The sequence below is a fragment of the Zingiber officinale genome, chromosome 8A (genome assembly GCF_018446385.1).
Source record: "Zingiber officinale cultivar Zhangliang chromosome 8A, Zo_v1.1, whole genome shotgun sequence".
Taxonomy (NCBI): domain Eukaryota; kingdom Viridiplantae; phylum Streptophyta; class Magnoliopsida; order Zingiberales; family Zingiberaceae; genus Zingiber; species Zingiber officinale.
In genome coordinates, this window is record NC_056000.1 from 5,079,248 (window position 1) to 5,103,045 (window position 23,798).

Below are 23,798 nucleotides of genomic sequence, written 5' to 3' on the forward strand. Positions count from 1 at the left end.
ATATCAGTGTTCATATGAAAAAAATTGCAAACCACTTTTTTCTTTGTTGTATTGTTGATTTTTCAATGTGTTCATTTGAAAAAAATTACAAACCATTTTTTTTGTTGTGTTACTGATTTTTAAATTAGCTACACAATGTTCTTGCTAATTTTTCAGCAACATAATATGCTGATTTTCAAAAATCAACAATACTAGCAACAATGTGTTGCTTGTTTTTGAAAATCAACAACAATGTTTTGGAGATACAATCAAAGTCCCACATTAAAAATTTATGAAAAATATCATGAGTTTAAAAACATATAAGATATCTCCATTGACATGAAGCCTTTTGGATAAAGCCTAAAAAATAATGTCATGAGAGTTTAGGTTCAAAGAGGATAATATCATGTCATTGTGAAGATATGTGAATATCCTTTGGACACAACAAATATATTAGAGTCATGGTCCATACTAGATGTCATGTCAGGTGGCTTTGAACGAAGTTGTGGGGAGACCCAGAGTAGGTCAGGATGATCAAATACTCGTGGGGAGGCCTGGAACAAGTTAGAGTCATTAGATTTGAATGCTTACAGGGAGGCCTGGAGAAAATTAGAGTGACTAATGCTCACGGGGAAGCCTAGAGAAAGTCAAGAGTAACTAAATATAGATGCTTACGCGGAGACTTGGAGCAAGTCAAGGGTGATCAGATGCTTACGGAGAGGTCCGAAACAAGTCAGAGTGACTAGATACTCGTGGGGAGGCTCGAACTAGGTCAAGAGTGACCGGATGTAAATGCTTGCAGGGAGACTTGGAGCAGGTCAGGGTGACCGGATGTTTACAGGGAGGCCTAAAGCAGGTTAGGGTAATCAGATGCTCTTAGGGAGGGCTGGAGCAGGTCAAGAGTGACTAGATACTTGTGGAGAAGACCCAGAGTAGGTTAGGGCGATCGGATGCTTGTGGAGAGGCCCGATGTGCTCAACCAAGTTAAATTAGGTCCTATGTATTTGATCCTTGAGTGTAAATGTGCAGGAGCTTAGGATCACAAGAAGTAGTGTGGAGGACATCGTGGACGAGAAGGATAGCACGAGAATCGAGTCGACGGGGTCAGTGCATCTGAGCAACAAGAAGCTGTGGAAGAGTACACTGGTGGAGTAAGAAGGACGCGCATGGTGCTTCTGAGGGACGAGAAGCCGAAGCTGAAGATTGTTCGAGGAGAATGCCAAAGTTGGATTTGGGTGAGCTTAACTCTGGAAGGTCGGAGCATCATCCAAGCGACAGGAGAATGCGCCAGACAGTCAACACGAAGTTAACCAATCCAGGCGCTCGGACCACCGGGCCACTGAACGGGTGTCTCGTTGACAAGCTGTTGCTGTGAATCACTTTCGGGTCCATGTCAGCAAAGGTTTGGGTTCTCTGACATGGTCCAGACGACTGGACATGGAAAATTCAATCTTCACATTGTTGCGAAGCCATTGTGTGAAGATAGAGTTTGCCTCGCTGGGGGTGCCTAGAGAGGGTCTGTGCACCTGGACCGTGCCACATCAACAAATGGTCACTTCAACCAGTGAGCCTATAAAAGGAGGCCTAGTGCTCGAGATTCACAACAACACTTTCTGTACTCGAAGTTCTTATTCTATTCTCAAGTTTCTGCGCTATCAACGTCTTATACGAGGCTTCTCCGCCTCCGACTTGTGTCGAAGAAGGGTCTTCTAGTTGAGCTACATTTGCCTTGGATTAGCAATATCTCCGGTTATAAACTAAGTAAATCCTTTTTGTCTATACTTATTTTATACATTTTAGTTTTTTTATTAAACTGTTTGTGTTAATTAAAATAGTAAGTTTTGAAAAGGGTATACTTGTCTTTTCAGGGCAATTCATCTCCCTATTGTCGGCTGCATGGGATCAACAATATAATTGATATCAGAGCGAAGACGCTTAGAAAGACTAATGCCGATCGAAGCACATATGAAATGGCGGGACCAAGTATCTACTCGCCTAAGTTCAAGGGGGATATCGTGACTTCAACAAAGAAGATGAAGGTATTCTTCAAAACTGATTTCAAATTATTGTTAATAATGAAATATGGTTTTGAAGGATCAGTAAGGAACCGACAAAAAAGAATATATGTGGACGAAGAAGGGGCAAGCCAACTTCGTGGTAAACTGTAAGGTAGAATTCTATCCGTTGAGTGTTTTACCACCACAAGAAGTCAACCAAATCAGACGCTACGAGTCAGCCAAAGAGCTCTGGAAAAAATTCCTAGAACTACACGAAGGGATCTTGGAGACGAAACTCGCAAGATGGGATATGCTCCAGAACTAGATCAGCAACCTCCAAATAGAAGAGGTGAATTAGTCGCACATCTACACTTGAGGATCAAGGAGCTGATCATCGAACTCACGAATCTTGAAGAAATGGTAACAAACCAAGATTCATTAAGGTATGTCTTAAATGCATTTATGAGAACACCCGAGTGGACATCGATAGTCGATTCATTCTACATCTCTATGGACCTCAAGTTGAGTACCTTAGAAAATTTGTTTTCTTCGTTTGAACTTCATGAATTGAGATGTGCAGGCTTAAAGAATAAAGAAGAAAAGAACTTAAAACATAGAACTGAAGGCTAACCAGAAAGGTGAATTAGATTCAGACACGTCACTTGACGAAGGCGAAGCCGTGTTTATGGTAAGAAAATTTGATAAATTTCTTAAAAGTAACAAATTTATCAAGTCGTAGGCTAAGAAATATTCACAAAGCAAATGAAAGGTGCGATGTTATAACTGTCAAGAAGGACATATAAAAGACCATTGTCCAAAACTGAAGAATAAGGAAAAGAACAAAAGATCGACCCAGACGAAGCACAAATCTAAAGGCGACGTGGGATGAAACGTCACCATCAGAATCAGAAATCGAAACCTACATCGGACTTGCATTGATGGCAAGTCACCAAGAAGACGACGAAGTGAGCTCCTCCGAAATGAACATCAAGAGCATCGACTAAGTGGGAGCCACTTCAGAAGGAAGCAGTAATACAGGCGAGCATCGAATAATGAGATTGACACGATCTCTACCTCCGGACAAATTATATAAATTTATAAAAATACTTTCTAAAAATTCTTGTTAGTTAGAAATAGGAAATAAAAATTGTAAAAAGGAAAATATAGAATTAAAAATAGCATTAGCAAAATCTTGTCGATTAGAAGATTTTGACAAGTTAAAAATTGAAAATGAAAAGTTAAGGGATCAACTAGAAAAACTTGAAAAGAATCAGTTATGCACACATATTCAAAATTTGAGGAACAATCTAAGGCTAAATTTATATTTCAAATATCACAAGGGCCAAATTAAAAAATAACAAGAAAATTTATTCGCAGAAAGTATCTGATTAATTCAGTATATAGGAATATATATTAGATTTCAAAATCATATTTATGTTAAATTTTCATACATGTGTTAATTCTACTTTGCCTTAATATTTTATTTCTATGCTTAAAATTGTCTAATTTTTCAAATAAGTTGTTTCATATTCTTTCTTTTCGAAAATAATTAGAACTTAATCTTTTTATGAAAAAGTATTTTATTATTTATCTGTCAGAAAACTTTTGAAAATTTTTGACTATTAAAAAATTTTATACTAATTTTTCACCAAAATATTAATTTTTAATATTAAAAATTTTTAAAAGTCAATATTCAAAAATTTAATTTGTCTAAAGATATAATTTTTGTTTTACCTGCTAGAAAAAGTTGTAAGAATTTTTTATTTTAAAATCTATTTATTAAGCATTTTTTATAAATACATTTCTCTATATAAAATAATTTATTACTACTTATATTAATTTTGTTTATTTGTGAAAATTTTATCACTATTTTGTATAAGTATGTTTAATCGTTACAAAATTTTCACATTTTTTTTAACAATTAAAAATAATTTGAAAATTATAACTTCTAAAACTGACTTTTAAATCACAAAAATTTAGTTTTTTGAAAAATAATTCCCAAAATTTTTCTAAGTGTTAGTCATTATTTGTATAACCCTTAAAATTTTTATCCCTATTTTTAATGTAATCAAAGGGGGGAATTATAGATTAAGTATAGGGGGAGTTATATTTTACATTCATATTAAGTTTTTTAATTTTGCATATTTGTTCCTTGCATAGCATGATTATTAATTATAATTATTTTACTATTTATTTTTTATTTTTTTAACCCTAACTTAACTTGGGTTGATCACATCATAAAAGGATAGATTGTAAGTATCTCATATTATTTTGATGTGGTCAACTAAGTCAAGTTAGGTTCTGTGTATTTGATCGTATGTCTAATTGTGCAGAAGCTTAGGATCATAAAAAATCGAGTGGAAGACATAGCGGACGAGAAGAATGACACGGGAATCGAGTCAATGGGCTCGGTGCATTCAAGGAACGAAAAGTTACATAAGAGTACACTAGTGGAGCGAGAAGGACGCGCGCGGCGCTTCTGAGGGACTAGAAGCTAGAGCGAAAGATTGCTCGAGGAGATTGGAATTGGGTTCAGGTGAGCTCAACTTTGGAAGACCGGAGCATCACCTAAGCGACTGAAGATGAAGCTAGCGATTGGAGAAGGTACCGGACGGTTAGCACGAAGCTGACCGATCCCGGCTCTCGGACCAACTAGTCCGGGCACCTGAATAGTCAGCGCTCGGACAAGGTGGGCGCCGAATGGGCACCTCGTCGATAAACTGTTGCTGTGGATCACTTTCGGGTCCATGTCAGTAACGGTTCGGGTAGGGATGTAAATGAATCAAGCCGCTCGTGAACTATTCGAAGCTCGATTCGATAAAAGCTCGTTTGAGCTCGTTTAATGAAGCTCGTTAAGATAAATTAACCAAGCTCAAGCTTCACAATGCTCGGCTCGTTAGCTCGTGAACATGTTCGTTAAGCTCATGAATCAACTTTTAAATAAAAATAATAATTGGTTTGATATTAAATTTATAGATTTTACACTCTACTTATGAAAAATATAGACAAATATATTAAATTTATTTATTAGAATAAAATTATAAATTTTAATAAGAATATTATAATTTTCTTTAAAATTATAATTTAGTTTTTAATAAATATTTAAATTTATAATTTATATTTATTAAGCTCGTTTAGACTCGATAAAAGCTTGAATAAACTCGTGAGACATGAATATATTCGTTAAACAAAGCTCAAGCTCGGCTCGATTATAAACGAGTCATGCTCAAACATTTAAGAGTTCGGCTCGGCTCGGCTCGATTACACCCCTAGGTCGGGGCACCCGGACATGGTCCAGGTGCCTGGATATAAAATGTTCAATCTTCACACCGTTGCGAAGCCATTGTGTGGAAATAGAGTTTGTCTCGCTATGGGCGCCCAGATCGCGCCACATCAGCAAATGATCACTTCGAATAGTGAGCCTATAAAAGGAGGCCCGGTGCTCGAGATTTACAACAACACTTTCTATACTCGAAGTTATTATTCTATTCTCAAGTTTTTACGTTGTCAACATCCTGTACAAGGCTTCTTCGCCTCTGACTTATGTTGAAGAAGAAGTCTTCTAGTTGAGCTACATTTATGTTGAATTAGCAACCTCCCCAATTGTAAACCAAGTTAAATCCTTTTTATCTTGTACTTCTTTTATGCATTTTTGTTTCTTTTATTAAAGTATTTGTCTTAATCAAAGTCATAAGTTTTGAGAATGGTATGTTTGTATTTTTAGGGTAATTCACCCTTCCTCTTGCCAGCCGCATGGGACCAATAGAAGCAAGTCAGGGTGACTGGATGTTTGCAGGGAGACCCGAAGCAAGTCAAGAGTGACCTAATGCTCGCCTAGAGGCTCGGACCATGAGAGTAATAGTAGTTTTTTGTTTAAGGGGAGGATTATTGGGGATACAATCAAAATCTCACATTAGAAAGATATGAAAAAGATCATGATTTTAAAAAGATGTAAGATAATTCTATTAGCATAAGACTTTTTGAGTAGAACCCAAAACTAAAGCCATGAAGGTTTATGCCCAAAGTGGACAATATTATGTCATTATGGAGATACATGAATAACCTTTAGACACAATAAATGTGTTGCTAGTTTTTGATAATCAGCAACACCAACAACAATGTGTTGTTGGTTTTCGAAAATCAACAGTACCAGCAACAATATGTTATTGGTTTTTGAAAATCATCAACAATGTGTTGTTGGTTTTTTACAATCAACAACACAACAAGTAGATATGATTTCGTAGCTGCTGTAACGTGTATGTTAAATAAATTTTAAGAAGTAATAACTTTTGACTCAAATTAAATCTTGGGATGCACAAAATATCAAATCGAAGATCTTTGAACGATATTTGATATATTATGTATCCCATGATTCAATTTCAATCAAAAGTTATAGTCTTTCAAACTTTAAGTTAGCAACAATGTTGTTGCTGCTCTTCATATTACTGATCTTAAGAAACCAGCAATAAAGTGTTATTGATCTTAAGAAATTATCAATAACGTGTTGCTGATCTTAACAAAACTAGCAACAATACATTGTTGATTTTTAGAAAACTAGTAACAATGTGTTGCAGACTTAAACTTTGAGATACCATAACTTTCACTCATATTAAACCATGAGACACATAATATATCGAATCAAATATCTCTAAATTAACTTTGATTTAATATACTATGTGTCTCATGATTCAATCTCTGTCAAAAGTTAAGATCTCTCAAAATTTAAGTCAGCAATAATGTGTAGTTGATCTTTAGAAGACCAAAAACTTTTTGTATTGTTGATCTTAAGAAACCAGCAATATGTGTAGGAGCTAGGAAATTATAGCTGCTAAACTATAAGTTATATTTGAGAGACCATAACTTTTGATTTGAATTGAACTACAGGATGCACAATATATCAAATCGAAGATCATTCAAAGATCTTCAATTTGATATATTGTGCGTTGAATGATATAGTCTAAATCAAAAGTTATGTCTTCTTAAAGTTAAATTTGTATTTATAGTAGCTACGGTTTGTGTAGCTGATATAACGTGTGTGCTCAGTAAATTTTGAGATGTCATAACTTTTGATTCAAATTTAACAATGGGATCCACAATATATCAAATCGAAGTTCATTTAGAGATCTTTGATTTGATATACTTTGTGTCCCATAGTTCAATACTAGTCAAAAGTTACGATCTCTCAAAGTTTAAGTTAACAACAATGTTATTGTTAGTTTCTTAAAATTAGTAACACATTGTAGCAACTACGAAATCATAGTTGATATAACTATATAACTTTTGATTTGGATTGAACTCTTCATTGTTGATTTTCAAAAATCAACAACATGGTGTTGCTGATTTCTAAAAATTGACAAAATCTTTTAAAATCAATAACATTATGTTGTCAAAAAATCAGCAACAACATTGTGTCACTGATTTCAAAAAAATCAACAATACAATGTTGTTGCTGATTTCGAAAAAGAGCAACACAAAAAAAGTGGTTTGGAATTTTTTTTCAGATGAACATAGTGTTCCTAATTTTTGAAAACCAGTAACACATTGTTGCTTGTGTTGCTAATTGTTGGAAACTAGCAACCCATTGTTGCAGAAATTTGAAAACGAGGGGTTGCTGATTGTGGAAAACCAACGACACATTGTTGCTGATTTTAAAAAACCAGCAACAGATTGTTGCTAGTGTTGCTAATTTTTGTAAACCAGCAACACATTGTTGTTGGTGTTGCTGATTTTCGAAAACCAGCAACACACTGTTGCTGGTGTTATTGATTTTCAAAAACTAGCAACACATTTTAAAAGATCTTTAAATGAGCTTTGTTTTGATATATTATACGTCCAGCAGTTCAATCTAAATCAAAAGTTATAGCATCTCAAAGTTATAACTTGTAGTTGTAGTAACTATAATTTTGTAGTTGCTATAATGTATAGTTGACTTCGAAAGACCAACAACAATATTGTTGTTGACTTAAATTTTGAGAGACAATAAATTTTGACTGAAATTGAATCACGAGATGCACAATATATTAAATCAAAGATCTCTAAATGAACTTCTATTTGATATATTGTGCATCCTGTGATTTAATTCCAGTCAAAAATATGATTTTTTGAAGATCAGCAAAAATCAATAAAAAAAAATTGGGTAATTTTCTAATGCATCTGTTTGAAACGATAATTGTTTTAAGGTGACTATAGGAAGTGATGCAATGGATAACTATTGAATCCGTTGATTTGCATATAAATATCGGAAGCGACTATCAAATCCATTGTGAATATGGAAAGCGACCTTCTAACCCTTGTTGATTCACAGATGAATATTAGGAAAAAGAAAAACTTGTTATTCCAAAGAGGAGATGTCGGTTAAAAATAACATTAATAAAATAATAATCTTAAAATATTAAACAGGACGTTTATAAAGACTGAATACCCTAATTATAAGACAATAATATCAAAAATATTATTAAGTAAGAATTAAGGCTTCGAATCATATAAAAAACTTTAAAATGATGTAACGTGACACGGTGACACAGGTAAGTAAAACAAATCCAATTATTTATAAAGTAAGTTTTCTTTTTTTTTAAAAAATAAGTGTTTAATATAAAATTATTTTTTAAAAAAAAATAGAATTAGTTTTCTATGTTTTATAAAATTTTATATTGTCCTAAACGATAAGATTCAATCAAGACATGATTAAGTTACTATGATAAAGAATGATTTAGCACAAGTTGCACGAGTTGAAAATAAATCTTTAATAAAGGATTTCAGGCTATCTTCTAAGAATTTTTACACAAATGACTAGATATGGGATCCTCTGTCTTAGAATCCTTGTGTCCCCATGTCTCCCTTATCGTAGTCTGTCCTCCATCGGCGGCTCTTGGTCGTCGATCCAATTCAAACTATATCCTAGGAAGGTGAATCAGAGGGATCGTGGCCGGCACGATCATGACCCTTGCAATCGCGGCCGGAATCCGGCCATTGTCGGACCCTTGCTTTCCTCTGCCGTTGACTTCAACTCCTGCTCCTCCATTGGTGGATTCCGGCCACCACCGTACCAGCCGTGATCCCCCTAGGTTCACATTCCCTGGTATAGTTTGTGTCAGACCGGCTGCTAAAGGCCACCGACGATGGCCAGGTCACAACGAGTGGGTCACAGGGACACGGGGATTCAGGACAGAGGTTCCCGTCTGCTAAATATGAGGAGAAGCGAAATTTCCATGACTCCATTTTATTAGATTTGCACAGCGTGTCACCAAGTATCCACGTTGAAATGAATTTAGTTTAAGATAGGGGCTTTTATGGCTTCTTTTTGGGATCGGAAAAGGGAATGGCAACTAACGATCTGTTCCTTGTAAGTTCACGAGAAAGGAATTGAGTATCTAAGCCAAGAAATATTAACGAACAAGTTTGGTCTTAGTTGTTAATTGTGCTTGTGAAGTTCTTATTTATTATGGCAATTTATCATACCCCGCACTTAAATTTCATAAATAATTAAATCATGCACTATACTTTTACATTTTACCAAAGAGTATACTTATTCCCTAAAATACCCTTCTGCCTATTTTAATCTCAAATGAGAGAAAATTAATATTTGTTTCTTACTTGAATACCAATGTTGGGATCGGACCGATATGATGACATTGCTAGAGGGGAGGATGAATAGGGATTTGCTTCGTACAATCGGTCTAGTGTGCTCATCTACAATTGATTAGTATGTAGAGGAAATAAATACAATAATAAAAAAAATACAAACATAGGAGACACGAGATTTTATATGGTTCGGAACCCTTAATTCTTACTCCATAACATACCGTCTAGTGATAATCTACTAGCTCTCTTTTTGTCGGATACCTTCTAGAGGTGGAAAAATATTAAACAGGATGCTTATAAAGCATAATGGGATAGATTTAGACCTTTTAATCCAATTAATTAAAGAAGATTATATATTGATATGTTTAAGAGAGAATTAATAGACAATTCATTATTGGTCTGATTAAGTTTTGAAAATCTAAATCCAATACCTCTCTCTCCCTCTCCCTCTCTCTTACCACCGGCCACAACAAGAGGTTCTCTTCTTGTTGTCGTGAACCACCTAAAGGAAGAAGATCTTCCTTTTACTTCTTCTTCTTGATCCTTCTCCTTCGCTCGTGGCTAGTATCTTCCGAAGGCAAAGCTTGTTCTCTTGGAGTTGTCTTGAAGAGCTCGGTGTGGATACGAATAGAGGCGAGGTTAGATAACGTCGCAAAAGGTTGATGTCCTTCTCGTTACAAGTCATTCATAAGGTGTTGGTGCGGTTAGCACTAACGGTCTAACCCAGGTTTTGATGAATGACAAAATAGGTTAAGTTAGTTTTGTTGTTGATCTGACACTCTGACCGAGTGTGCAGGAGAAGTCCAGACAGGTCGAAGGGCTGACCTGATGTCTGGCATGAAGCCCAGCTAGGTCGACGGGCTGACCGGACGTTTGGCACGAAGTCCAGCTAGGTCGACGGACTGACCAAATAGCTGGCATGAAGTCCAGACGGGTCGAAGGGCTGACCTGACGTCTTGCAGGTAAGTAAAGGTAAGTCACTGGAGGGGAGTGACTGTGAGGACGTGTTCCAGGGAAGGAACTTAGGCGCCGATCTGACTTAAAACCATTTCGGAACTCTAAGTCGATATCTTGACTAGATTCCGGTTTCGGAGAGACGGAATCTAATTAATACTATTTCTGTTTATTATAACTATGCTAATAATCTGTTTTGCAGGAGATATAAATGTCTCGGACTAACGTTTTCTTGCAGGAAGGAAGCTGCTGGAAATCAAGGTCCGGGCGCCCGGAAGGTACCCGGGCGCCTGAAGGCAAAAAGTTATCCCCAACGTCGCTGTACCACGTGGAGTTCGCTAGTTGGCTCGACTACATCACTCCAGGGCGCCCTGAAGGTTCCAGGCGCCCCGAGGGCTGGAGTTAGAACAAAAAAAACTGAAAACCTGTTCTCCTGCGCTCCTGCGACGTTGCGAATGCCATCCGACAAAGCTCTGCTCTTTTTTGTTGGTGCAATTTCCACTAGGTCAAGGTTGACCTAGTTGACCAAGCGTAAACCTTGGTCATGGTTTCGATGTTTGACAATACAGGAAGACATGTAGACATGGACAATGCAGGTGCAGTTGGATGAAGAAGAGTCAAGTAGGTCAAGGTTGACCGGATACTTGACTGGGAAGTCCTAACTGGGATGTTAGGCAGTTCGGGAAATCCTGGTGAGTGAAGCCAGGTGAAAATCCTAGTGAGTGAAGGTAGGTGAAAGTGAAAGTCCTGGTGAGTGAAGCCAGGTAGTTGGAGAAAGTCCTGGTGAGTGAAGCCAGGCAGATGGGAAACCCTGGTGAGTGAAGCCAGGTAAAAGACCTAGTGAGTGAAGCTAGGCAGTTTGGTAGTCCTGGTGAGTGAAGCCAGGCAAGGGAAATCCAAATGGGTCAAGGTTGACCAGACATCTGGTGAAAAGTCCAAGCAGGGAGCTTGGCACGGGAAAAGTCCAGGTATGGAGACTTGGCACGGAGAAGACCAAGATGGAGACTTGGCACGGAAAGTCGGAGAGGGCTCGGTAGCTCGTTCTCCGGACTGTGGTCAGAGAGGGCTCGGTAGCTCGTTCTCTAGATCGGACGAAGTCATAGAGGGCTCGGTAGCTCGTTCTCCGGACTGTGGTCGGAGAGGGCTCGGTAGCTCGTTCTCTGGACCGGACGAAGTCGGAGAGGGCTCGGTAGCTCGTTCTCAGAACCAAGTAGGGTTTAGGGCTGGGAGCTCTAAACCTGGATCGATCTGGTGACCGATCCAGTGAAACGCTGGGTTATCTGATCGGTCTGGTGACCGATCAGTAACCAAACAGAAGTATTCTGTTGCTTATCTGATCGGTCAGCAGACCGATCAATGATCGATCAGTAGACGATCAGAAGGAGATCACTTTCGGGTTGGAAAGGACATGATCGGTCATGGGACCGATCAGGGAAGGACCTGATCGGTCTCCATGACCGATCAGGGAAGGGCCTAATCGGTCTTGTGACCGATCAGGACCCTTGTGGACCGATCAGGATGAAGCCTGATCGGTCCACATCCTAGCCGTTGCGTAGCAACGACTAGTTTCTTCTGTGTCTTCTTCGCAGGTTATAAAAGGAGTTCGAGGGCCTGTACAGTTTTTTTTCTTCTTCTGCTTCACTGCTGTGATCTGAGCTTTGCTGAGCTCGCTTCTGCTTGAAGCTTCGTGTGAGCTTCCCCGGCTGGTCAGCTGCTAGCTGCTGCTGTTCTTCCGTGAAGTTGCTGCTTCGTCAACGGAAACCAGTCGAAGGCAAGCAAGGTGTTTTACATTCATATTGTTTGTATTTCTTGCTGTATTTCTATCTTGTTGTTGCAAGTTATTGTGGCGAGGTTTCTCCACACAGAAGGAGTTGTTATTAGCCGGTTTTCCGGGGTCTCATCCACCGACGGATTGATAGACTTCGTCCACCTTACGGACACGCCGAGGAGTAGGAGTTTATCTCCGAACCTCGTTACATCATCGTGTTAGGTTTGATTTTCTTCTCCTTCCTAGTTTCGTTTCTTGTTTTTATTTCCGCTGCGCTAACCCTAGTTTGTAGAAAGAAACGAGAATTTGGGGCGGCTATTCACACCCCCTCTCTCTAGCCGTGTACGACGATCCTAACAAGTGGTATCAGAGCAAGGTTGCTGTTCGACGGATCAACACCCGGGGGAGCACGAGCTAGAGAATGGAGTTATTTGGAGAAGACGTCACAATTCCACCCTTCTACGATCGCGACGACTTCGCATTTTGGAAGGTAAGAATGAAGTACTTTCTTATGACTAACCTTGAAAATTGGAGTTGTGTTCAATTAGGTTTCAAGCCTCCGATGGACAAGAAAGGAGAAACCCTAGAGAAGAAGGAGTGGACCAAGGAACAAGTCCACCAATCCCTAGTCAACGATGAGGTATTGAAAATTTTTGAATTTTCTTTACCTAATGATGTTTTGTGTAGGATAGGTGGATATAACGATGCCAAGGAGTTGTGGAACAACTTGGCAAAGTTCCATGAGGAGAACTCCACTTCAAGTCATGAAGAGGAGTCAAGTGAGTCAAGTAGCTCACTTCATGGAAGAATGGATTTAGAAGTTGAGGGCCACTCAACATCTAAAGAAGAAGAGGAGGAGAGTTCTTCTTCAAGTTCGGAGCAAGAAGAAGAAGCTTCTACCTCCGGAAGGGATGAAGGAGAGAACGTTCATCCATCCTCAACTCTAGGTAACTCAAGCGATTTAGTTTCCAGCAAATTACACATAATGTGCTTTGAGTGTAGGGAGTGTGGACATTACAAGAGTAAGTGTACAAAGAGGGTTAGGAAGACTCCACCTGCGCCAAAGATCAAGGAAGCCGGAGTCCCGATACGCAAGAGCAAGGAGCACGTGGTGTGCTTCCAATGCAAGCGAAGGAGACATTATCGGAGCCAATGTCCGAGGGGGAGGCAAACTCACAAGGACAAGAAGACGAGCACATCGATAGGGGGAGCTAAGGCAAACCCTAAGGTAATCTCTAAGGCACATTATTGCAATAATAATAAGACACATGCTAGTAGCCTTATTGCTATTGTTAATAATGGTAAGCATGATAACATTAGAAATCGATACGCATGCTTAGGTGCTAAACATGTTAGCCTAGATAAGGACAATTCTAGAAATGTTAACCCTAGAATTAACTCATCTAAGGCTAAGGAAAATCTAGGTAGAAATCCCAAATCATCTAGACATATGCCTAGGAATACCTCAAAGAAAAATGATAAATTAAAGCTTGAGGTATTAGAGAAAGAAAATCAAGTCTTGAGGTCAAGACTTGACTCTCTAGAAAAGACTCTTGAGGATTTGACTCTAGGGTCTAGGGGTCAAAAATCCAAGTCCAAGGACAAGAAAGGTTTGGGTCACAAACTAAGTCCCAAGTGGTCAAGCCCACTTATCACAATGTTCCATTCGATTATGGAACAAAATCTAGGGCTAGGAAGACCATCACCAAGGTCACAAGGGGAGTCACCCCTAGAGTTGATCTTGATGAGTCCCAAATGACCAAGGCTTCAAAGCCTAGGAGGGTCATTAGGAGGGTTGCTAGGGAAGTCATCCCTAGTGAATATTTAGTGAACCCAATGAGCTCCAATAGGTATTGGGTTCCTAGGAGCGTGATTTCATCACGCTAGATGAGTTAGGGTGTGCCAACCTTACTTGAATAGGTAGTTAACCTAATCATGGTAAAAGGTGGCACTTTAGGAATTTTCAAGGTATAATCAAGTCTTGAAAATGAAATTAAGAATTATTCCTAAGGTGATTAGAATGTGCCAATCAAATTTGAAAAGTTTTTTAGAGTCAATCTAGTTGGCACATAGTGATCTAAAAATCTTTGGTATAAGATGCTAGGTCTATTACACTTAGGAATATAGAACCTATGACAAAATGATCAAAACTATCAAAAATGGCAACTAAGGCTAGAATTAGGTATTTTCTATACCTTTATGTGCTATTTGCCATATATTGTTTGCCATATACCATGTCATGACATCATATTTATTTTATGATCATGCTTAGGTTAGTTAAATGTCATGCTTTATTTAAGTTTCATACTTTATGCCATGACATCATGACATTGACACATGTTTCACTTATGATATCATTATATGCCATGTCATCATCTTTTGCATTTATAATCAATTAATTTGATTTAAGGACAAAAACACAATTTGATATGGAGATCAAATTGTTGTTTAGAAAATGCATGAGAACTTAGCCTAAGATGACCTAAACCCATATCTCACATCAAAATTGACTTGGATGTGTTTGATACACCCTAGATGTGTGTGAGATATTAGGATTGTGAGTTAGGATCAAGGTACATAGTTCTTGTACCTAGATGAGCCTAATTCTAATTGGGGATCATAGGGAAAGCTTATGTACAAGTCATGTACATTTAGCCCTAAGATTATGATCCTAAATTGAAGGGTTTAAAATCATTTCAAAATTGATTTGAAAAACCTTGATGAAGCTTTTCTAGTGATAGCATTCATCATTGAACAAGTTGATACAAAGATAAGTAACTTTGAGCTATTTCAAAGACTTTTGAACTTTATATCAAGATTTGAAAATGAAACTTATTTTCATAGAAAATTATTTTTCCATGATAGTATATGTTATGAGGAATGCATCCTCAAAATTTCACACTTTTTGAAGTTTTCTGTAATTTTCTAGAGGTTTCTGAATTTCGGGAGAAGAAATCAGAAATCAGAGTTGTGGACCGATCAGAAGGGTTTCTGATCGGTCCAGGGGAGCCTGGATCGGTCACTGTGACCGATCCAGAAGAAGCCTAATCGGTCTGGTGACCGATCAGGGCGTGCCAACCTGCTGAATTTCGACTGTTTGTCTGAAATTGCAGCTATGGGAGTGGTGCTTTAGAGTTCTAAAGGTTTGAAACTCTCAAAAATATTGTTGGTGCAATGGTCAAGGGGGAGTTGACCTTTAGGGGGGAGTTTTACCTATTAGTCAAGGAGGAGTTGACTTTTAGGGGGAGTTTTTACTCGTCGAAATTTTTGAGGATGAGTGATATGGGATTATCACTAAGTTAATTGTTGAATTTAGTTTCAAGGGGGAAATTAAGGGTTTCAATGAAAGGTATGTGACTTTCATTAGGAAGAAACTCTTGACCTTGATTCACTCCTTTTGATGTGTGTCAAAAAGGGGAAGAATGTCTAGAGAATGTTCAAGGAAGAACATTGGAGTTAGTGGGAGAGTTTGTTGATCACGACGAGTGAAGTTGTGAACAACAATAACTTACTCTTCAGGGGGAGAGTTTGTTGATGTGTGCCAATAGGGGGAGAATGAAGGGTTTAAGTTAGACCTTCATTATCTAAGAAGGAGGTTGCCTTCTTAGAAGGAAAATGTAAGGTTGTAACTTATGTAACTTAGGAGGCTATTGGATTAGCCTAACTTAAAGGTATTGTCAAACATCAAAAAGGGGGAGATTGTTGGTGCAATTTCCACTAAGTCAAGGTTGACCTAGTTGACCAAGCGTAAACCTTGGTCATGGTTTCGATGTTTGACAATACAGAAAGACATGTAGACATGGACAATGCAGGTGCAGTTGTCAAAGCGGAGAGATACTGATCAGGGTCTGATCAGGTTGGATGAAGAAGAGTCAAGTAGGTCAAGGTTGACCGGATACTTGACTGGGAAGTCCTAACTGGGATGTTAGGCAGTTCGGGAAATCCTGGTGAGTGAAGCCAGGTGAAAATCCTAGTGAGTGAAGGTAGGTGAAAGTGAAAGTCCTGGTGAGTGAAGCCAGGCAGTTGGAGAAAGTCCTGGTGAGTGAAGCCAGGCAGATGGGAAACCCTGGTGAGTGAAGCCAGGTAAAAGACCTAGTGAGTGAAGCTAGGCAGTTTGGTAGTCCTGGTGAGTGAAGCCAGGCAAGGGAAATCCAAATGGGTCAAGGTTGACCAGACATCTGGTGAAAAGTCCAAGCAGGGAGCTTGACACGGGAAAAGTCCAGGTATGGAGACTTGGCACGGAGAAGACCAAGATGGAGACTTGGCACGGAAAGTCGGAGAGGGCTCGGTAGCTCGTTCTCCGGACTGTGGTCAGAGAGGGCTCGGTAGCTCGTTCTCTAGACCGGACGAAGTCATAGAGGGCTCGGTAGCTCGTTCTCCGGACTGTGGTCGGAGAGGGCTCGGTAGCTCGTTCTCTGGACCGGACGAAGTCGGAGAGGGCTCGGTAGCTCGTTCTCAGGACCAAGTAGGGTTTAGGGCTGGGAGCTCTAAACCTGGATCGATCTGGTGACCGATCCAGTGATACGCTGGGTTATCTGATCGGTCTGGTGACCGATCAGTAACCAAACAGAAGTATTCTGTTGCTTATCTGATCGGTCAGCAGACCGATCAGTGATCGATCAGTAGACGATCAGAAGGAGATCACTTTCGGGTTGGAAAGGACATGATCGGTCATGGGACCGATCAGGGAAGGACCTGATCGGTCTCCATGACCGATCAGGGAAGGGCCTGATCGGTCTTGTGACCGATCAGGACCCTTGTGGACCGATCAGGATGAAGCCTGATCGGTCCACATCCTAGCCGTTGCGTAGCAACGGCTAGTTTCTTCTGTGTCTTCTTCGCAGGTTATAAAAGGAGTTCGAGGGCCTGTACAGTTTTTTTTCTTCTTCTACTTCACTGCTGTGATCTGAGCTTTGCTGAGCTCGCTTCTGCTTGAAGCTTCGTGTGAGCTTCCCCGGCTGGTCAGCTGCTAGCTGCTGCTGTTCTTCCGTGAAGTTGCTGCTTCGTCAATGGAAACCAGTCGAAGGCAAGCAAGGTGTTTTACATTCATATTGTTTGTATTTCTTGCTGTATTTCTATCTTGTTGTTGCAAGTTATTGTGGCGAGGTTTCTCCACACAGAAGGAGTTGTTATTAGCCGGTTTTCCGGGGTCTCATCCACCGACGGATTGATAGGCTTCGTCCACCTTACGGACACGCCGAGGAGTAGGAGTTTATCTCCGAATCTCGTTACATCATCGTGTTAGGTTTGATTTTCTTCTCCTTCCTAGTTTCGTTTCTTGTTTTTATTTCCGCTGCGCTAACCCTAGTTTGTAGAAAGAAACGAGAATTTGGGGCGGCTATTCACACCCCCTCTCTCTAGCCGAGTACGACGATCCTAACATTTTTCTTCTTATTGTTTATTGTCGGTATTTTCTTTCTAGCATTTCTGTACTTAATTTTTGTAATCAATATTCGAATTGTTAGTGGATTGCCCATCGAAAGAACCCTTGCGTGCGGGCCTTGGAGTAGGAGTCGTCAAAGGGTCCGAACCAAGTAAATTGACTCTGTTAGCATTGTTTCTTTTCTTTTCCGCTGTGTTTACTCGACGAAATTTTAATTCGATATTCACCCCCTCTATCGAACGATCACGATCCAACATAAGGTATACCTAGAATTATTATTATTTGATTTCGTTTTATTTTATGATATTGTCTGAGCGATTGTATCTTGCATGCGTATGGTGTGTGTAACATAATAAATTTATTTATTTATCGTTAAGTCTTTCGCTATGTATGTTTACGAAACGTGTTTTTAGCACACATCATATCGGACATATCCCAACAAAATGCAGGACAATAATACTAAAATATCTTAAATACTATATGTTCCTACCCAAAAGTGGAGAAGACGAAAAGCTAGTGGTGTGGCTTGAAGATTAACAAAGCGAAGATTCCACATGGTCCTGCAACACAAAAGTATCAATGTTGGGCCGAGAAGGGGTTCTCGGCGTTGACCCTCCAATGCTCAAGTCAGTTTCCCGATGATGTGGAGAATAGCAAAAGAGCATGTAGAATGACAAAGTTTCGCATACCTCTTCTTGTAGATGGAAATCTCCTTTTATAGTATCACTGTAGCATCTACGCACGCATCTCAAAACGTACATACGTTTTCCCAAATATCATCTGAAAAGACAAGTCAAAAAGTGTCAGAGACACTTTTTCTTAAACGAGCATCCATATCTCTGATGCGATAGGCTGGAAGCTTTCGAAGTACGATTTACCTGTGGAACATGCTATATTGTCAGTGGTACAAACCTCCAAAAGGGAATGAGGAGATACACGGACGGGTCCCGCAGTAGGCTGACCGGTGGCTGCTCGGCCGAGACACGCCCCACCCCCACTCAGCTGTACTGCACTAAGCAATCTCCCTTCACTTAGCTTTTCCGTTGTCAGAGGGTTGCCTCTTGTCCGGACGGACATGCCTCTCGCTCGACAGGGATGGGGCCGGGAGACGCATTGCCTATTTGTCTCTTAGCCTCGCACTATCCATTGGCCTTGCTCGTCCGCTCAAACATGTCGTCCGCTCGGCCAAAACTGGCCCGCTCGGCCAACTTTGACTCCTTCATTGATTTTGACTTCCATGTCAGTTAGTCTTCCTTTCTTTGACCCATGTTTAGCGAGACCCCTTTTCATCACTGTATCATTATAAAAATAAAATTTTTTAAAAATAGTAAATGATATTTAGAGGTTCCGAAAAGGGTCTAAATAGTACTTTTGAGATCTAAAATTTGACGATTACAGATTTTCTAGTAATAAACCTAGGTCTTTGAATATCATTATAAAAATAAAATTTTTTAAAAATAGTAAATGATATTTAGAGGTTCCGAAAAGGGTCTAAATAGTACTTTTGAGATCTAAAATTTGACGGTTATGAATTTTCTAGTAATAAACCTAGGTCTTTGAATACTCTGAGTACTGATAGAGCCTAACTCCAAATTCCGAATAAAAAATTATGGCCTTCAAAAAAAATTACTCTATCTTTTGAAGGCTAAATTGTGATTTATCTTAATCTCATCACTACTGGTCCCATTTGCAAACTGTTTGCATTCTTAAATCAGGGAGATCCTAATTAGAATCATGATAAATTGGTGTGTGTTTTTGGTCCTTCGCAACTATACTCGCCCCAATACGTTCTTCTCCCTCAAAGGACTGAATAGAAGGGTGGTCCTCGGAACTGAGAGCCGTGCCATTAGTTTCAAGCCGAAGCATAGGGTGACCGAACAGACGGACCCAAATAGCTTTCTTGACTGCCTCGCCTAAGGGAAGGCCCGCAGCCGAGATGGAGGGACGAAGGCTTGGCCAGAACTCGCTGACAGGAATTCCAGCCGCTTCCCGTTTGCAGACTTCTTCGACCAACGTGGAGAGGATCGAGTCCATGGAACGATGGCTGAAAGCCTGAAACTCAATAAGAAGAAATGCTTGATCAAATTAAAATTGATAATATTTTATCATTTTAATTTATAAAATTTACCGTCAATTTTTTTTTAAGTATTACATTTTTTTTTAAAAAAACGTTACGATTTAAATAAAAAAAGTTTACTCGTTTTCATTTTTACAGGTAGTAAGCAGTAGAATCCATCGATTAGTTCCAATCTCGCTGCTAGGGCTACGCTGTGACGAATGCTTATAATAATCTTGGCGTCACAGATATGCTATCGTCTTGTTGTTACCTGGGCCAAAGGGGCGTCGAAAATGAAGTTGACTCGTCAATTCGATTTGAGTGGTTTTTTTTGTTTTTTTTAAAAAAAAATTCAGGTTGACAATTTTTGGGTTTGGATTTGAAGGTTTTTGGATTGGTGGTTTAAATTTGGATAGGATTGGAATTCATCCGAATTTAGGATTTAAAATTATGATTAAATTAAATTTTATTTTTAAAATTAAGGTATCAGTATATAAATAGCAAATGTTAATATAAGTATAATGAAATATTAGGATAAAAATAAAAAAAATTATAGGAAAATAATAATAATAAAAATTGGATTGGGCGGATTGTTCGGATTGGTCAGATTATTTGGATTCGGATTTAATATTTTTGAATTAAATTCGAGTTCTGGTCCTATTTAAATTGGAATTTATTTTAATAACCAGATAAGGTGAATAAGATAGGGCTCTTGATGCAGGGCCAAAGTCAAGAAAATTAGTTGATGTAGCTGTCAAAGTTAAAAAGGGGTTAATATTCGGAGCCGACATGGACATACTGCTCTATCGAATTTCTAACTGATCAGACCTCTTGTCCAATTAGATCCCTGAATCCTCCCAGCTCCACGGAATCTCGAGCTGAGTCCTAATTCAATTTAGAACCAAGTGGCACAGTCACTAATCTTTTGTCCGATCAGATCTCGAGCCCTCCCGACTCGACAGAATCCCGAGCCAGGTTCTCAGAAGGGGTAAGCCCTTGAGGAGGCTGAATCCTCAAAAGAGCCAAACCCTTAGAAGGGTCAAGTTCTCAAAAGAGCTGAGTCCTCCAGGGGCCAAGTCTTCAAAGAAGCTGAGTTCTCAAGATAGCCATCACTCTTTAATCGACTCGACCCCGTTTGAGAACAAGGTCCGAGTAGACGTTAAATGGGCTCAGTCGACCTACTAGCAAAGCATATTAATGACCCATCAGATCAACAGTCTAATATTCCTTTTTTACATCTTATGTAACCATTGTCAGATAATTAAAGGGATATGTTCCGCGTGAGTCGTACAACAAAAATTTTTACTTTGCAAAGTACAAGAATGGTGGGACTATTTTAGGAAAGTGATTAGAATGTCAGAACAGTCAATCTTATTTTGATAATGCATCAATATTCATACAGAGAGAAAAAGTAACATATATAAAGGGATCTCCACCTACAGACATAGGAAGCTTTGTCATTAGAGTTTACTATTCATCATCTTTGCTCTTCGTTTTCTTCTTCCTCCACCACTTGCCTGACTTGAGCGTCGGAGTGTCCTATAGAAACCCCTCCCTGACCCTGTTATTAGCATTTTCTTCTCTCAATTCTTATTTTTGCCACACATGATCATCCACAACACCAGGTTCTTTCTGCATGGAGTCTTCTCACAGTCAACATCGGAGCCACTTAATCAACATATCATCTTCCTCGCTTTTAAAGGGATCATAATCGATCTTTAATCCAATCTAATTTCACTCAATCTATCTTAATTGGCATCCCTATTTACAAGATTAATGTGAAAAAGAGGGTTGGCCCATGTACCTTTTTATTTTTTTGCCAACTTTATAACTTTTCCTTCAAACTATGGGTTTGCTTCTGATTTTTCTCTATTTGCTGATCTTTTGTCATGGAACTAATAGTAGCAAAAGATGGAATATGTTATTCCAGTGACTCTATATGATCAATCCCATGATTATCTATAAAAAACTATAGTTGATTAGTACGAAAAAGGATCTTTTTTCCTAGGCTTTATCAAAATTTAAATCCTTATCCTATAATACTAACTTGATCCTGCATCACCAACTCAATCTTTTCCCGAACACTTTTGTTATGTAACTAAAAAAAATAATAATTCCAGTTAGTCTAATTAATTATCCTTAGAGATGACTGATCCGGTCCTACAGAAGTTTTCCACCAACCACCAAGATAAATCGAGAAGTACACATAGCGGCCAGTCCAGAGCCCAACATCCTTCGATTGTGCTTCCTATTTAGAGAAAACATTCCTATAAATATACCATAGCTAAAGTTTCATTTAAACCATAAATACCTAGATAATAACCTAAATATCTTATCACGACATCATAATCCCGGACTCTTTTGTCATGCAATTAAAGTGACAAATGATGAATATACTCATCCCAGTGCTTCCACCAATCCATCTCAGAACCAACACAACTTTTATCATGCAACCAAGATGGCAAAAGACAAATACACTCGTCCGGTCGTCCCCAGCGCTCCTGCCAACCCGTCCCAGGGCCAACACGAAGGAGGTAAATCACGGGCGGCTACTGGTCTTTGGAATAATGACTAGCACATAAGGGAGACATTTACTTCGACTTTGTCGAGGTGTGAATCTTAGACTTCATGATGATAATATTTTATGCGCTAGCCACTAGATCATTCTGAGGGAGCTTAATCATGTAACCAATTATATTGTGACACTTTATCACGCAACCAAGAAACGACAGACCGAGGATCTCGATCATACAGTTATTGCGTTTCTCCATTTTAATTTGCATTGTCACATTTCCTGCTCACTTTATTTTTGGTGCTCCTTACTTATCAGCAAAGTATGAACCTGCTTTTAAGTTGACTGACTTTGCTGAGAAGACCCCGTCGCAGCCTTCTAAGTCCACTGTACTATGTTAAGAAGACCTCGTCATCGTCTTCTAAGTTCACCGTCTTCTATATCGACTAACAGCCTGACGATCGATCAATGACGTGCGTACTTCTCTTCAAAGCTCCACAAAGCCAAGGTGAGTCTCCTTTTTTCGTTCAAGTCAACATAATTAATGTAGCTCAATCAAACAGGTCTTGAACAGTTGAGTGATCAATGAAACGTACTCATTTCTATATGTCCAGAGATGGCGTGGGGGAAAGTGTTCGTGTTACTACTCGCACTTGGTACTACCTGGGGATCTCCCTGGAGTTGCTCCGCGGCTCCAACCGGAGCACAACAGATCAAAACAACGTCAATTAAAAAACGAATTTTTACACTCCCATCCAACTGTCCAACAAGTTGTGGCAATATCAGCATCCGATACCCTTTCGGCATCGGCCGTGGTTGCTACCTTCCCGGCTTCAACCTTACCTGCCGCAAGCAATACGATCACACTGTGCCAGGCGGCCCAGGCCGGCTCTTCATGGGTGATGACACACTCGAGGTCACTCGTATAGATTTTTATTCAGGGTACGTGTACTTCAAATTGCCAGTTATCAGAATAAGCGTCGACCAGAGTTCCATCACCGCCCCACTGATCGATCTGCAAAAGTACCACAACTTCAACTTTTGGTCAACAGACAACGTTCTGTTTGTCTCTGGTTGTAATGTTTATGCCGGTCTAGTCGATCTCAACAACAACACCATCATAGATTTTTGCATCACCATTTGCTCGGACGACAGTCCAGATTTGCCGCGCGCAGTAATCCGGCAAAAAAATTGCACGATTCAGATTGGGAAGGGAATCCCGGACCGTGTCTTGTTAGGAGTTCGTTTAACTCGACTCGACCAGACTTTGTTGCATTTGGTTAATGCCACTGCAGTCAGCGCCTACATGAGTTCCTCTACCCGCAGGTTGGAGTCCCAACTGTCTTGGTACATGGACGATCACTCTTCCTGTACAGAGGCAGCGAACGATACGGAGACCTACGCTTGCATTAGCAGCAACAGTTATTGCGCCGATGCCCTTGCTGGTGACAGCGATGAGACGACAGTCGGATATTATTGTAATTGTCATGGTGGAAACGAAGGCAATCCCTACCTAACTGATGGCTGCAACGGTAATTAACAATTTCATTTCCCTTCTTAATTAGTTT

General features: G+C 39.4%; 1 protein-coding gene across 1 annotated transcript in view; it reads left to right on the forward strand.

Annotated features, from left to right (window-relative positions):
• The first annotated feature begins 22,600 nt into the window (after nucleotides 1–22,600).
• The window catches only part of LOC122012054 (wall-associated receptor kinase 2-like), a 28,694-nt gene continuing 27,496 nt past the window's right edge, over nucleotides 22,601–23,798 (forward strand). Inside the window, exons 1-2 of the mRNA XM_042568514.1 lie at nucleotides 22,601–22,738; nucleotides 22,845–23,762. Of these exons, the coding sequence (XP_042424448.1) occupies nucleotides 22,699–22,738; nucleotides 22,845–23,762 (958 nt within the window). The 5' untranslated portion in view covers nucleotides 22,601–22,698. The remainder of the gene's footprint in view (nucleotides 22,739–22,844; nucleotides 23,763–23,798) is intronic.